A 16,989-nucleotide genomic window follows, 5' to 3' on the forward strand; every position below is an offset into this window, starting at 1 on the left:
GTAGTACAATTGGAGTGAAATAGAGTGTTACACTTTTCAACTACAGATCTCACTATTGTCATGAATTAATACCTTAAATGAAAGTAAGAGGTAGGGCTGGGCAATATATCAATGAAAATATATCATGATGAACACATGACCAATATCAATAGACAATATGTCTGATAGAATATTTAATAATTTCACTGAACTCCGATCCAGAACCGAACAGCATTCTGGGGGATGTAGGCAGAGGAAAGGCTTTAACCACTCTACTTCTCAGAGCTAGCTAAGAAAGGTTGGGAGCATCAACTAACTCTCTCAATCTTTCGTTACCTAGCAACAACTTTGTTAAGTACCTTGCGCAGCAGCAGTTTCAGGTTTTGCCACAGTGCTTCATAACTACTGAAAAATAAAAAAAAATGCTGTGGAGTGAAAGGAGAAAACGAGTACACCAGCTAGAGAAGAAACTGAGGATAAAACAGGAAAGGCCACAGCCCCAGTTTGGCAATGTTTCAGGTATAATCAATACTTATCAATAGACTGATGTGAAACACTTATATCATGATACACTTTTCAGCCATATTGCTCGGCCCTAGCAAGAAGTCTTATTTGGAAATGTTCACCCCTCATTATAAAAGCTTCTTTAGTTCTGATTGTAGATTAAACTGTTTCTCATGAAGGTCACATGAGTTCGCTCTGTGAGTCATTCGAGTTGTCATAACATGTGAGGTGGTTCTCAAAGCTCAGGATGAAGAAGTATGTCAGAGATTTATGTGACTTTACAACCTCATCAGCCTAATTTTCCAAACAATAACAGAGAGAAATCAAAGGAGAAACACCTCCAGCATGCAGTCAGTAAAGTTTAATTTTCAGGCCACAGATTAAAGTTTGTTGATAAAAAAAAATGTATGAGATGAACTTGATCAGACCATAGAACAGGTTGCAAATTCAATCTATTGTCCTCACAACTATAGAGCAAACAGTCTATAAATGTTTGTGTGATTGGGGACTAAAGCTCAGATCCAAAATCAGCACATATCACAACAAAATTACTCACAGACCTGAAGCGGAGCCATGCTGGACCCCGGCCATTTCCTGCTGCAGGCCCCTGGTTCAAGCATGAACTGAATGCTACAACCCTACAAGCTCAGTGAAAAACAGTCTGAACTACAGGACAATCCTTTTGCTCCCAGGAGCAAATATTCACCAAATCTACCCAATGAGAAGATGATATAGAAAAAAATATGTATGCAATTTTTTTTATAAACTTTAAGTTAAACTCTGAGTTGGCGCTGACAGGGTGGGGCGGAAATAGTTTGCACCTAATCTACACAATAGTCGGAATCCACTTATGGCAACCCTGACAGGAAAAATAAAAATACCTTGAACACAAAGCTGTTTGGGTGGCGTGATGTTGCTTCAATTATTCCAACGCAGGGATGCTTTGAAAGAGTATTCCTACATCAAAACATGGAAAATCCCTTTGTCTGAGTGACGCAGAGGTCTCCCTCCTGCTGTGGACTCACTCCTTCCCACACGGCAGCTCTCATTAACCCGAAATCCTCCACTCTTCCGGCTGGTCAGTCACCATGGCCTGGTTACGGTGTTACAATGGGAACATTGGTTTCGTGGGAGTGTGGAGGAGAGGAAAGATTGATGAGTACACAAAGATCCAAAAGGAATGAGGTTCTGTTTATCATCTGATGCAAACATGTAATGGATTTATTGACTGAAACCGAAAGATTTGCATGAAGAGCTACAGACAGAAGTAAAATTACCTTGTAGATTGTTTAGCGAATCTGCACAGATCCTGCTTTACTGGTGTTTCTGGGTTCTCTGAGTCATGCAGGTAATTTCCTAACAAAAAAAACAAAAAAACAAGAAGCCCAATCCAGCTTTTATTGTGTTAAACCATCGGTATCCTCGTGTCAGCTTGGCCTTTCCACCTGACGTGCTCTGTTTCATAAGATAAACATCTTCCCCCTTCAGCATTGTTTTCTGGATGTGATACAGCACATCTGCTTCTTCTCAAGGCAGATTACTCCAAACACACTATTAAAATAGGATGCCGTGACTGAGTAGACCGTTATCTGCCTGCTTGAATTTGAAATGTAAGAATTCAGCCATCCCGTAGCTAATCAAAGTATGTGGAAAAAAGAGAAATACTTTATATAAACAGATGGAAACAGAGGACAAAACAATGTTTAAATTGGAAGTGGTTTGGAAACTTACATTTAGGGGGTTACAGTTGGGATTTCAGCATCATAATCTGTGTCTAAAATATGTAACAAAAGCTAACTGCAACATTTTCCTTTTCTCCTGTTAAGTTGGTGAAACAGTCATTGAGGTTCTTGCCATATTAAGAAAACGCCTTCATAGGTTTTTTCCTCACTCTAAATATCACTAATCTTTAAAGATTCTTATCATAAGGACTATTTTCCGGTTACAGTGTAGGAAAAATATATATAATTGAGTACTAATATTGAATTAAATGTGTTTCACCCCCAACAGCCTACCCAAAATTAAGGTTTCAATTTTCCTTTCAGCGCCTCCATGGAGTTGCCACAGCACAGCAGCTTCCACAGCTGCTTACACACGCGTCGGGTTTCACATCTTGGTTTTAGTTCCTGCTCCAAGTTTGGTTTTCTACGTTTCTTACTCCTCCATGCTAAATCTAGTCCTGTTTATGTCATGTTTGTAACTTTGTTTCTTCCTTTTGGTAAATCTTCACCATGCCTCAGAGTCGCCATCTTACGTAAAATCTGCACTTCTCAACTTACAAAAAATGTATTCCTCACATTCTGAGTGAGAATATTGAACGTATTAATGCCCTGATAAATGCAAGTTTGTCTTGCCTTCTTTCTTTTTCTATTTTGTAAAAGAAAATGTAGGATATATATTTTTAGAAGTAATACAAAATTAAATACCAAGTGGCTGTCTGTAATAATTATATCAAATTAAGCCCTTATTAACCCACACTCAGACTGACTCATGAGGAAAGGGACTGAACAGATCAAGTGGATCAACAACCTCAGTGACTCACATATTCCTAAGCCCATTATTAACATCCTCCGCACCTCACGCCTGGGGTTTAGGCCCATAACGACCAGCCGGCCCTCACAGTGTAGTGTTTGTTGGAAAAACGGGCCTTACAATGTATCAAATACAAGGCCACACACAGTCAAACAGGCATCTAAAACTCCCTGCAGAACAATGCAGCCAATCAACAAAGCTCAGACATAAGAAATTGTGACCATGTCATGAAATCACCAGTGCCAAGATATTTCATTATGGTGTACTGACTTTTATAGATGGATGACGTTACTGGTCTTTTAATGGACTCTAGGTTTGTGTCACATCGACAGTCCATTTCTGGACAAAAAGAATCTAAGCTTTAAAGTTCGAGTGACAATGAGGCAAAAAAAAGGAGGAAATTTTAACCTGTGAAAAGATTTTTTTTTTATATCCGAATCCAACAGTAAACTCATTGATTTGGAAAAAGGAGATTATTTTCTTTCTCCTTAAAATTTTAAATACTTGGTGAACCATTTGTTCCCCCAAATGCAGGCTCACACAGTTTGATAGCCGTGGGACAAGAGTTCGAACTGAACAAGATGCTCCAACTGTGACCAAAGAATGGATGTCTTTATCTCTGAGAATGTAGCAGGCTTTGGATGGTAGCCATGGAAAAGCATTGAAAAATAGTCACAAGGTTTGAAGATTAATTAAATTCAGAAGGATTTCTGGGATCTGTGGCTCATCAGTGGCTGACGGCTACACGTTCTGCAGTGTGATGTTGCTCTCTCAGGGATGGGTGGATACACTTGGATCAGACAACAATCAACCTTCAGCAAAGACGGCGCTTGTCTTAGTCACCGTCTCTGCAGGCAAGCTGGTGGTTTGATTTATAAAAGCATGTTAATATATTATGGAGTAGTCATGTGAATGGTATGATGACAAGTCTATTAAATTTATTGTGCTTTGTTGGGATTCACGTTGGGGTCATGTTTGGTACTGTTTTCATCTGAGAAACAGAGCTGCTTAAGTGATTTGTTTTCAAGAAACAGATGAAGTTCAGAATCAGTTTCAAGATGCTGTGATGAAACAGCAAGAAGCGGAGTCATAAACAGATTGAAAAATCTTAAACTGCAACATGGCTTTCCTGAATGCGGCTGTTATGCAAAACAGGTTTATGTCATGGCCTGAATTTTGAGATGTTATAAAGTACTCGCATATATATTTATGGAGGGAGTTTGACCTTTTAACACACTAACAAGATAAGATAGTTGACTGTTGCTTGAGATAAGAAATTATAACAAGACTCTCCAAGCAATGGCTGCTGATGGTAAGGGTAACTCAACAAGATATTAAGAGGTGTTAGACAAGTCAGTGGGTCAAGTTAGAGATCAAGAGAGATAGGTCTAAGCCCTAACACTGTAAAAAAAATCTCTAATTTATAATAAAATACTGGCAGCTGTGGTTTCCAGAATTTTACCGTATAAATACAATAAAATACATATTTTACGGTAAAATTTCCCAATGTTTCAGGTTCTTTTGGGGGTTTTTTTTCTCCCTTGCTCCTTAGGACAAGGCATCATGGTTATCTTTTAATTTTCTGGCATAGCGCGCTACAAACAACGATGCTCTTCAGACCATCATACACTACTGGAGATTTGCGTGCTTGAGACTCACAACTTTTGTAGATCAAATTGGCATGCTCAATGAAAACTTCAAGGTATCAGTCCCCCCGAGTCACTCATTTAGCTAAAAACTGGATTTTGTGTGTATTATAATTGCACTGGATTAGACCCTGATCAAAAGGTCAAAATAATAATGCAATGATCATTTGATCTCGCTGACATAAAGCAGATGCTGCACTTGTACATTTGTGGTCTTCGGGGTGGAGGACAAAACATCAGATTTACTTATGTTAATTCAACCCAGCCTCCCAGACGCCATCAACTGGACCTGCCAAGTTTAAGCTTTGCCTCAAAAACTGATTTACCCGCTTTCGTTTTATTTCTCCTCCATCTGTTCTGTCGGATAACTCACATAAAACGTCCTCCCATGACCCTCGTTCCAGTGACTTACAGTTAATTACCACAGAATTGACTCAATGTCAGACGACGTTATGTTGTAACTCTATTACAAGCTCCAGCCTTATGAGAAAAAAAACAACATCAGAGAAACCAAAGTTTAAATAATTATTACCTGCCGATAAAACAAAATTGGGTTTGTGAGAACATCAAGTACAATAACCAAAAGAAAAATTGACACAAGAAAACCCCAAATCTCACAGGATGCCATAAATGCTTTGCCGTGAATTTCACTGCACAATCCAAGTTTGAGCTCTACATGTCATGTCAAACTGTATTTACCCTGGTCAAGTGGCACGCACACACTTTGACTAACCTTTAAATTCAATTCCAACATTCAGTATTTTTGAATTTAAACTTCTATTAGTCCTAGAGTTTTACTAACTGTAAACACAATCCACTCGATGCTTTACAAATTTTTATCTTGTGGTTAAAGCCATAGTTTGCAGAGGTTGCAAAGGATCAATTGTATGAAAGTCTTAGTCACCAGAGAGGCACAAAAACCCAACCATGACACACTAAATGCAGTCATCAGTAATTTGATAAAACATGGAGCCGTTGGGAAATAACTAAAATTGGCCATTTTTCCAAAACTGAACAGAAAACTTTCAGGAAGGTTGCCAAGAGCCCGACAGCACTGAGGGAGCTGTAGGAATTTCTGGTTAGTACTGATCGTTTTCCGCATGTGACAGCCATCTCCTGTTTTCTCCATATGTTTGGTCTGATGAGTGGGGTTGAAAGACAGAAGCATTTTCTTCCAAACATAACATCTCTCCAACGTAGCGGATGAAATCATGAACAGTTCTAAATGCCGCTTAGTTTTGACCCCAAACCTTCAAGTGTCTGCTAAGCAACTGAAGGTAAAAATAAGATTGAACTGTTCAGCATCCTTGTGACTTCAAACATTTAGCAAATTTAACAAAAGAATGGTTTCACCAGAAGAAAATAAAAGTTTTTGAATCACCAAACCAGAATCCAGGAAGAAAGCTGACAGAAAATCTGAGGTCAGCTATAGAAAGCTGTGGACAAGATAACGTCATCACTATCTGGGCAAATATGATCAAGTCAAGCTGTGAAACAGACTCCTAATGATGGAAACTAAATGCAGGAATTGAACTAAATGTCAGGTAAACAATCTTTTAGTTCAGCTGTGCTAACAGTGTTAACACCTACGCAACAAAGATATTATAAATCTTGCTTATTTATTTTAAAGTTTTCTGTCTGCCACATTTGTTCACCACTTTATGCATTTCTACATTATGTTCGTTAAGTCCCATCATCCTGTTGTAAAGGACCAGTATTGTGGAAAATCAAAAACATACCTGGCATTTTACTTTGATTTTTTTCATGTTTGAGAAATCCTTTAAATCTCACCTGGTAGCCATTGTGTTTGCAGAAACGTGGTCTCAAAAGGCGTTGCCTTTTCCACGAAGCTCATCCTCAGAGCTGCAGAATATGAAGAGCTAAAAGCTAGACGCGTACAGACACGCGCGAGATCGACTGACACGTGCGCACAAATGGCAGCAGCAAATACCTGGTGGGGCAGGGGGTAAATACGTCTTCTTCTTCTATGGTGTTTACTGGCTTGGAGTATTACCGCCATCAACTGGACGGAGGTGTAATCCAGAAATTCAATTTATCCTTTAAAACCCTAAAATAACTATATTGTATACATACAGTACATACACACACACACACACATACTAAAATCCTCTCAGCTAATTTCGTGTCATTTAAATATTTAATAAGTGCTTTAATTATTATATCTTGTGATTGATGCTTCCCTAATAAATTAGCCATAGTTATTGAAACGCCTGTTACCCTTTCCTGGTAAAAAAACAAACAAACAAAAAAAACGTTGTTAGAAGTTTGCTATAGCAATGTTGTTGTGATGATGTGCTGAAGGCTGCATGTCAGAAAGAGCAGGAATTTCTTAAAGAGACAGAGACCCCATTTCAAGGCATTGTTCAACACTCTTACCCCTAGTGGGGTCGCGAAGGGTGCTGGTGCCTATCTCCAGCAATCAACAAGCAACACCCTGGACAGGTCGCCGGTCCATTGCAGGACGAGACAGACGGACTGTGGGAGGAAGCCGGAGTACCCGGTGAGAACCCACACAGGGAGAACATTCAAACTCCATGCAGAAAGACTTCCAGGATTTGAATCCAGAACCTGCAGTGCTACCAACTGCCCACTGTGCAGCCAGGCATTAAAAGACGAAGTCAGATTTATTTTATGTCATGTTTGATATACTGCATTTTTATAAGAACTGAATGTAACAGTTACTTTACTGTGTGAAATGAAGTGACTCTATGCGCCCAGAAAGTACAAAATACTGTCCATTTTAATGGATACATTTGAATGCAGTGTTGTGAAATTAGACACCTCATGAGAAAAATACAAAAAGCAAATCTAATAAAGGGTTCGTCTTTCAATGATTTACCTCAGTCCTGATCCAGCCGGGCCCCATAACTTCATTTCTCAGTGGGGGGTTAATTGTTAACACTCTGTTGTATGGAAACTTTGCATTATCTGCATTCATTGTGTGGTGTGCATAACATGAAGTGAGTACATGGCTGCAACCTATTTACCCTGTAACGTTTCTCTCTAGCTGCTGCATGCAATCATAAACACTGTTACTGTGGGAAATCTGCTGTGCTTTTACATGGCAACACAAGGCCTGGCAAAATGACAGCATGTGGCTTACTGCAGGATGGCGGAAAGCAACAACTCCACATGCATGAAAAAGCTCATTTCCTTTGACTGCAACTGAACGAGTGTTAACAGGCTTTTATAAGAGGAAATAAACGCTAGATGTCAAATACGCCTGCCAGCACTTTTATTATCCTTATTATTTATTATCCTTGCAGTGAGTGGTGGACTTGGCTCAAGGTCATCCAAAGATTTCACAGCAAATCATTTCTCCAAAGACCTCCTCGGTTATCTCATTTCGCCTAACAGCTGTTCTGCGACCACAAGGGATGGGTGAGAGAAGAGGTCCAGGATGGGAGAGATTAATCAAACACGAGAGGCACAGAGACGGGAAAACACGGCGACGGAAGGAGGACAGGCAGAGGAGGACCGAGAGAGGCCATTCTCACTGGTGAGTCTGTCCACACTCGCTTGATTGTGCCTGTGGCCAGCAGCGAGAGGAGGACGGTGGGAGGAATAAAACAATTAACATGAGCAGCACTCCGGGGAATGTCGGTTACCTTGACGACAGTCGGCAAAGCCAAACAGACGGGTCCTTTCATAACATTTCAAAACAAACAGACATGTCTCTCATATTAGCACTCTGGCTTTGGTAAGATGGAAGCATCGCCTCCAGTCAAAGTAAAAAAAAAAAAAGAAATTAATTCTTCCCTTGTATCTCATTTAGCTCTGATGCCTCTTATTTCACGCGCTTCTTTAACATGTTTTTATCTTTAGAAAGGATCAAATCAGCTGGTCTAAGGAATGTGGAGCTGATTAGACCCAGGAGAATAACAACGAAAAGGTTAAATTGTGAGTTCTGCCCACTTTTTAGACATGGTCCAAGTGTGTAAATGACTGCAAGCCAATTTGTAGACTTGAGCGGTAGGATGGGTGTGGCTCTTTTCTTTTTTATTCTCAGCAGTGTTTGATGAGCCAGCAGGTCCGCCCTTTGTTCTGGCAAAGGTGCCGATCCGTAATCAGTTACAGAAGACCCTGAACAATGTTTTTGAATTGTATGCGCTTCCTTGCCAAAAACCATAAAAAAAGTAATAAAATGTTTTCTTCTTTGCAGCTACAATGTGAGCAGCTTTACCTTTGGCTTGTTCAAAGGTAAAGCTGCCTTTACCTTTGCCACAGTATATGAATATACTGTGGCATGTGTATACTGTGGTGGTCTCCAAATTGCTCTAACGTAGGAAAAAAAAATCCGTTATGAGGTATCTCAGGTAAAAATGTGATTCCAACAACTTCATATTAAATATTTTGCTGCAAGGATTTATTTGGATGATTTGGTAAATATGACAATATCCCGTCATGCAAAGTGAACTAATGGACTACACTTGTCTTCCTCTGCATTGAAAACAGACGTGTTCCTTATTAAAATCACTCCAAACAGCTCAAAAGTCCTATAAACATTATCCACTGAGTTTTTGCTGCATCTACAAATCCTCCCAAAAATCTGCACCATGCAAAAACACAAACATTCAAACAAGATCCAGAATGCCTCCTCCTTGTTAGGACCTAAACAGATTGCAGGGGATTACAGTGAAATGGAAAACAAGGATCATAATCATGGATATAAGCAACAAGTGTTTGTGGTCTTTTGTGGATCTCATTGTCTAGGTAACATGTAAAACGTTGAAGGCACCGTCGATGATAAAAACAGCAACATCTCACAATTACTGCCAAATTTATTAGCTCGTCTCTGAAGAATAAGATAGAGTAAACAGGTTGGTACTTAAAGCATGGTGTGGATTACAGGTATAGCCAAATTAAGGCTTGGATGCCCCTAACAGAAGTAACAATAACAGGTGTCCAGTTTTGCATCCTGCAAATTGTTCTCAAAAAGGCCATAGAAACTATTTACTCAAGACCAGACCAGGTAATGTCTGTATTTTGTGGCCGCCAGATGTCAAAACAACCAAAATGTGTTAATATGTGTGTCTGTGAGTTTCTACTTAGATTTGTTTTAAAGGCCAAGTACCGTTATTCTCCATTCTTTGCTCAATGTATAGATAAATACATTAATCATTAACATCATGCTGGGAGAAAATAGAAAAGATATTACCCAAAACAATTTGTTAATCTACTTACTGGTATTACTCAAACAGACATTAGAACAATGCCTGACCATAGGATGATCCCATAGGATCTAGTATTGGCCCAATGGGATCATAGGGATGAACTATGTTTCTGATTTTCAGACAGTTTTCCTCCAGAACAGCTTGTTGGATGGGATCCCTTGTGCTCTATATAAATGTTAGAAAATGTAAAACCTTTGGGAAATTGTAATACTTTATTTTCCTGAACTTATGTGTCTGCATTATAACTACTGTTCCAAAGAAAAATCCCACCCCCCCCTCATTGTCACAGTGTAATTTGTACCCTGACAGTAAGGAAGGTTACAAAATGCCCAAAGATCCTTGTTTAAGAAATCCAACAAAAAGTCTCCCTACTAAACACTTTGCCTTTGAACAGATCTGTCTTTTTTTTTCTTTAAATAACACATTTCTCAAATGCAGTTTTACTGTATTTGTATGTTTAATCCGTATTCCGCTTTCCACGAGAATGCAAAGCCAAATTTTCAAACGTATCCTTGAACACCCTGCGAAAGTGTTAGGATGGGTGGAGGCTTGGGGATCCATTAGTGCCTGGCTCACTTCCAGCAACCCTCTTGTTATTTCCTCTGCTCTCCCTTTCTCTCTGCTGGCAGTTCTTCCTACTGAAATCATTAGATAGAATAATATCCACTGACGGTCTGCATATTTTCAGCATGGGTGGCTCAAGTGGAAACACTTCCAACACTGGCATTCGAATCCCTCTTTGCCCACATCCAACATTCCCAACAGCAACGAGGCTGCTGTGACACTGATGATAGAAATTACACCACTTCAAATTCTGGAAGTTTGGAGAAATATCTGCAATGCGCATGGCAGAGCAAACCAGGCGAAGCCTTTGTTTTGCACTAAACAAAATGAGGATGTACAACAATGACCAACGATCAACAATGTCCAAGTCTGACTGGAAACCACTCATGTTTTTGCATTACATTTAGGGAATTTGGCCAGATGCGGACGTATTTGTCATTTTAGAGTCTGCATGAAGGAGTCACTTACAGATAATGTGCAGCATCTCAAATTTTCCTTCAAACACACACACAAAAACAAACACATTCAAAAGCCTGGATATCATTTTCCATCCTCCTCTGTGCAGCTTTACAGTCCCTCCCTTCCTCTTCGGTTCTGGCAGAGGGCTCGGTCCAGCTGTTCGGTCAGCGGATCTCGATTTGAAAAGAAAAGCCTTCAAATGCACAACTTGGAAACCAGTGCAGAAACTCTGGAAGATATCCAGTTTATCAGTGTTATGATAAACAATAATAACACTTTGGATGGTATATTTTAAACATTTCCATCTATTCATTCTAATGAATACAGACACAAAATAACCTCTCTGTCGTTCAAAATATTTGAAAAAAAAAAATTACACAGGACTATCTGAAAGGATTTTAGTATGGAGATGTTATGGCCTACAACACAATCATGAAGAAGACTGTTGATTCAGCAGTTGTGCAGCAGAATGACGTCCGCAAGGAGAATAAGTTACAATTACCTTTGGAGAAGAAGCTGGCTTTTTGGAGAGCATATTCATGGAAAGTTGAGTCTGACTAAAAAAAAGAAAAGAAAAGAAAAATGCGCCACAGTCTTAGCATTGTGAAATAAACGTAATTTAAGAGTTTGGGGAATATTAGCAAGATGAGGTATGCAGCATGCGGACGTCCAAGATGGGAAAGTTACTGCTTCTGAAAGAAGTCCAGATTGGGAAAAAATGTTGTGCAAGAAATAATAATAATAATAATAATAATAATAATAATAATAATAATAATAATAATAATAATAATAATAATAATAATAATAGTAATACACAGAACTACACAAACATTCCGCTTTCTGTGTCATGAAAATGTATATTTTTAATATTAATTACCAAGAACAAATTAAAATTCAGCAATGCCTATTATAGCAGCCCTATGTTGATGAGAGAGAGGCAAAAGCGAATGAATATTTTGATAATATTCGAACTTATTAAGATGCACTCGAAAACTTTTTTGCATGACGAAAACCAACAACATGCATAATTTGACGTAGCTGGACTCAAACCAGGAAGCCTCGCCTGCTCCGTGCAGCAATCGGCAGCAGCAGCGATGTGATATCACATGACGACACTGGGCTTGGCGCTGCGCGCTCTGGATCCTCGTTGGCGGATGTGACACTCTGGAGATCAGGCGGACGGCGGATCCTCCTCCAGCAGCGCACTATGATCCCGCTCATTCGCTCTGGACGCAGTTGCGCGTTGCGGACCGGACCGAATGATCAGGACTCGACATAAAACCCCGACGTCTTAGTTGAATAAGGCGACTTAAAAAAAAAAAAAAAAGAAAGAAAATTCCGGAGACACCGTCGGTTCTTGTTTTATAGGAGTGTCTTGTCTACCTGCGGTGGATTGAGGAGGGGTTGCTGTTCAGCAACAGGCTCACCTGCAGAGGCAGGACCATGCGCTCCAAGGCTGCGCTTCCCCGGTAAGTCACATAGCAGTGATGGAGATGTGAGCGTAATGAAAGGATGGATATAGAGAATTAAACTCGTCTATTTAGAAAGAAAAAAAAAGAAGAATAGTTTATTAATTGAAAGAACAGCAGACAATAGCAGCGCGCTTTTCCCTCGTATTTATAAGCTTTATAGGTTGCAAGAAGCAAAGGGAGAAAAGAAGGACGAGAGGTGAATTTAAAACTCATAGCCATGCGTTGTGTCCCACTAATCCATTTACAACATCCCACCCTCCTCCTCTGTTCTCCCTGCAACTTGCTTCAGCTGCTCTTTATGGTTTAAGGTCAGTCCCTCAGGCCAGTTCAGGAATTTTCCCTCAGAGAGCCGATCTTCTCCTTGTTTGTCGGGTTTACTGCGTTGAAAACAGTGGAAAGTTACAGCTGCAGATGTTCATCTCAGATCAGAATTCCTCAAGATTAAAAGCCCTCCCTCAACTCTCATGCATGTAATTAAAAATGTATGATGGAGGATTCAGGAATGAGGATGTTTGATAAGGGGGGGTCCAGACATCCGGTCACAGTTAATCGCTTGTGTCTTGCAGAAATATTTGCTGTTGCACATTTCACTTATTTCTTTCCACAACGTGGTTCACACGTTCTCCGCTTCTTCATGTCCACACAGGTTTGCCTCCCTTTTGTGTCTCCTTTTCCTTCCCTCGGTTTTGTCCTCCTCTCCTCGGCGTCAGTGGATTCTCCAGCGTATCCCTGTGGTCCTGCCCCAGCAAACAGAGGCTCGACCAACGCCGCAGTTTGTGAATGAGGCACGCCTGGACGTTGCTTCCCCCTGCGACCCAGAATGCCACAAGAAAGCCTCTCGTCCCAGCTACTGGGATTTGCGGAGCCTTCTGGCCTACGAGACCCTAGACTCTAACGGCCAACTCACTGAGACCGCCATTGGGATTTATGGCTACAATCCCTATTCCAATACTAGTCCTGCTTACTCCTCTGGTTCCTCTGGTAAGGCAGAGCGGTCACATGTCAGGAGAAAACGGCAGATATTTGGACATGATGGTCGTTTTAGTATTGCGGGGCAGAACTTCCTGCTGAAGTACCCATTCTCGGTGGCTGTCAAGCTGTCCACTGGATGTTCTGGTACACTGGTGGGGGACCGTCATGTTCTCACAGCTGCTCATTGTGTTCACGATGGCAAAAACTATGTGAAAGGAGCCCAGAAGCTTCGGGTGGGCTTTTTGAAACCAAAGCAACGGGATGTACAACATTCACCTATTTACCTTCCATCTAACTTTACCAACCATGTAGAGGGAGGCCCAGATCAGTACTCCCCACCTGCCAATGACAAAATGAAGTTCCAGTGGATCAGAGCCAAGCGCACCCACGTTCCCAAAGGTTGGATTAAAGGCAATGCCAATGACATCGGGATGGACTACGACTATGCTTTGCTGGAGCTGAAAAAGCCTCACAAACGCCGCCACATGAAGCTAGGGGTCAGCCCCCCAGCTCAGAGACTTCCGGGTCGTCGTGTCCACTTCTCAGGATTTGACAACGACCGCGCTGGACAGCTGGTGTACCGGTTCTGTCGGGCAGGCGAGGAGACGTCGGACTTGTTGTACCAGCACTGCGACGCTCAGCCTGGGGCCAGCGGCTCTGGAGTCTACGCCCGGATGTGGGACGGGCGGCGGCGGCGTTGGGAGCGCAAGGTGATCGGTGTGTTCTCCGGCCACCAGTGGGTGGAGAATAAAGGGACATCTCAGGAATTTAATGTGGCAGTCAGAATCACACCTCTTAAATATGCACAGATCTGCTACTGGATTAAAGGAAACTTTGTAGATTGCAGAGAGGGGTGAAGGGAAAAAAAACGTAGAGAGGACTACACAGGGGTGTAGCCACAAAAAGAACTGTGCCAATCTCTAGGAACCTTTTCACATGTTGTGACGTTACAACCACAAACTCAAGAGTGGTGCAGTTTTAAAAATGAATCTTTAAAAAAAAATAATAATGTGACATAAATGTATTCAGCCCCACTGACTCAGTCCTTTGTAGAACCACCCTTTATTACAGTTACAGATGCAGCAGAGATTTGGGTCATTACCAGCGTAGCAAATCTAGACACAGAAAATATTGACTCTTCTTTAATAAAATAAGTCATATTGGAGCTAAAATTTGACAGGACCAATCAAACCCTTAGATTTAACATATGGTTAGTGTTATACATGGCTCTCCCTCCAGGGTGTCATTAGCATTCAAAAAAAGTTGTCAGCTGCAAAGTTGTACTTGAAAAGGTTTTGTTTTATTTAACTGCAAGTCTAGTCAATGTGGAACTAACCTCTATCCACAGCTCAACCTTTGTATTTTGCATTGATTGAGTACTTAGAAAATATCTGTGCACCAGATGATTCTGAAGTTGGTTCAGAAATTTTCAAAAACACTTTTTAAAAAAGAATCTGGGCATGATTTGATCATCCCAGCTTTAAAATTCAAAATATGTTCAGGTTTTGTTGAACCATCTATAAAATTCTTCTTGTGAAGCAAAAGACTAGCAGCAAACTCATCAGTATATTTTAGTTCTTAATGTTTCTGATAAGTGCATCATATTTCTTTTCCACAATATTGTTTATTTAAAAGGTGGGTGTGTTTATGTGAAGTGGCTGTGGTACAATCAGGATGGTTAATCCAGGGGGGTATTTATGTTTGGTGAACCTCTTTCCCTGCCCCAACATTTCTCCAGCATTGCCCAGCATTTAGCTCCATCCTTTCCCTGCACTGCTGAAAGAAGAGGCTGCCACCTCCTGGTTTCATCGTGGGGGGGTTTGTTTTCAGGGTAATTCACCAAAATAGTTTCCAACCACCAATTTTCCATGTAGCCCAGAAAGTTACATTTCAGCCTCATCTAACCGGAAAACCTTCTTCGTTTGCTGTCTTTTATACGTGACTCGTGGCAACAATAGCTTCCTTCGTCTTAATTTCTGGAATGCCATGCTAATAGTTGTCCTATCAACAGCATTCTCCTACCTGTGCTGTGGATGTTTATCATTTCTACACAGGCGCCCCCGGCATGTGGATTGCCTTATTATAGTTCTCGTACCATGTATGTTTGCACTGTTGCCATATTTTTTGAAATATTGAATTTAACTTTATGGATTTAACTACTTCTTGAGGTGTTCAAAGTCTGGTATATGGTTTTATAAGCTAACATTATAAACATCTCCGTAACTTTTCCCCAGTCCGGTCTGCTGTGTTCTTTGTGTCGTTTTTTGATGTTTTAATCACGTTCTCTTAACAAACCTCTGAGGCCTTGACTGAACACCTGTTTTTAAGCAGAGATTACAGTAAACACAGCTTGACTTTTTTTTTTCCATCGTTTGATTTCTGGGGCCATTTTTTTTTTCTAATTCATTGTTTTTTGGGGCATCAGAGCGATGGGGCTGAATACATAGGCAATGCACACTTTTTTGTTTTCTTTTTCAGAAGGTTTGGAGAACTATTCATCTTTTTACTCCTACATAATTAAGAGCTTACTCTGTTGGTGATAAGAAAATCCCAGTTAAATACATTGAGGTTTGTGATTGTACCGTTACAACATGAACATTTCAAGCCATCTGGATACTTTTGCGAGGCGATGCATTTTCTTTTGGAGTGCTGGAAGCCAGAGGATTCCACATTTATCACCATTTTATGTTCAACACAGACACGGTAAAACAAATAAACGTCATGGTTTTGTCCAATTTCAGGGGAGGTAAAGAAAGCAATGAAAACCCTTGGTAATGGCAAACTATTCAAACCTTTATTTTTATGTTCATTGTTGCACCTTCATTTGCACCTCTAAAGTCCTACATATTTTTCAAAGATTGTATTTGTATTTTAAAAGATGATTTGAATAATCAAAGTATCTGTTAGCTTTTGTGATGTGAAATGCAAACTGATGGAGAGGATACGTCTTCCTTTGTTAGTTATGTTGACTAAGAATGCACTGCCAAGACTTCTACTGAGAATCATACCTGTGGATGAATGTACATGTCAGCTAAGCCAAAGTTGTAAACTGTATTTTGCACCTTCTCCTAGTTGACATAAAAGTTAATCAACAAGCATACATTATTTTCAGTGCTAATGGAGTCTAATAAATGAATCTTTATTTTACAGGATGATTCGTAAACACATGTTTTGTGTGGGCCATGAGTTATTGGAGCTTGTTGTATGGCGTCATCTCCTGGCGAGATAAAGTACTGCATGCATCCGCAAATTTTACCTTGTCAGCTCAATCTAGATTCAGATGAGGCTTTTCTAAAAGTCAAAGACTACAAAAATGTAAAAGCCAATCCTTAAGAAAACAAAAACAAATATATACATATATATATATATATATATATATATATGTCTTTATCTTCACACAGAAAAAAACTCAACTAGTTTGAACATAATTACTTTATTTCAGGTGTCCGAATATCCAGAAATGATTTGCAGAAGCTGAATATTGTCAAAAGCTGAGATATGAAGATTGAGGATCGGGTCCTATAACTTCACCATCGGTGACGCGCTGAATAAACAGGAATCTGAACCTGGATCCTGGGATTTGGCACACTGAAACCAAAACAGAACCCCCCTCCCCCAAGTCTTATTTTCAGTTTGAAACAATTGAGTCGCATTATCATTTTGTAA

The 16,989-nt window shown here is 40.2% G+C and overlaps 1 protein-coding gene and 1 long non-coding RNA gene across 2 annotated transcripts; one reads left to right on the top strand and one right to left on the bottom strand.

Annotated features, from left to right (window-relative positions):
* Nucleotides 1-6,574, bottom strand: LOC111608368. Its single transcript, XR_002752628.1, has 3 exons — nucleotides 6,453-6,574; nucleotides 1,761-1,839; nucleotides 1-1,576 (listed from the first exon to the last, which is right to left on the bottom strand). It is a non-coding gene; the product is annotated as an uncharacterized LOC111608368 (long non-coding RNA).
* Nucleotides 6,575-11,962: 5,388 nt separating this feature from the next.
* On the top strand, nucleotides 11,963-16,490 carry prss23 (protease, serine 23). The gene is made up of 2 exons (XM_005799725.2): nucleotides 11,963-12,348; nucleotides 12,998-16,490. The coding sequence occupies exons 1-2, from the start codon at nucleotides 12,323-12,325 to the stop codon at nucleotides 14,178-14,180; spliced, it is 1,209 nt and encodes a 402-aa protein (XP_005799782.1). The 5' UTR covers nucleotides 11,963-12,322; the 3' UTR covers nucleotides 14,181-16,490.
* Nucleotides 16,491-16,989: the final 499 nt, after the last annotated feature.

Source organism: Xiphophorus maculatus, chromosome 4, assembly GCF_002775205.1.
Source record: "Xiphophorus maculatus strain JP 163 A chromosome 4, X_maculatus-5.0-male, whole genome shotgun sequence".
NCBI lineage: Eukaryota > Metazoa > Chordata > Actinopteri > Cyprinodontiformes > Poeciliidae > Xiphophorus > Xiphophorus maculatus.

Bases quoted from the DNA above. Each gene is read 5' to 3' on its own strand.
- prss23 (XM_005799725.2), top strand. From the start codon at position 12,323: ATGCGCTCCAAGGCTGCGCTTCCCCG. The intron at 12,349-12,997 runs GTAAGTCACATA...ATGTCCACACAG, and splicing joins TCCAAGGCTGCGCTTCCCCG to GTTTGCCTCCCTTTTGTGTC.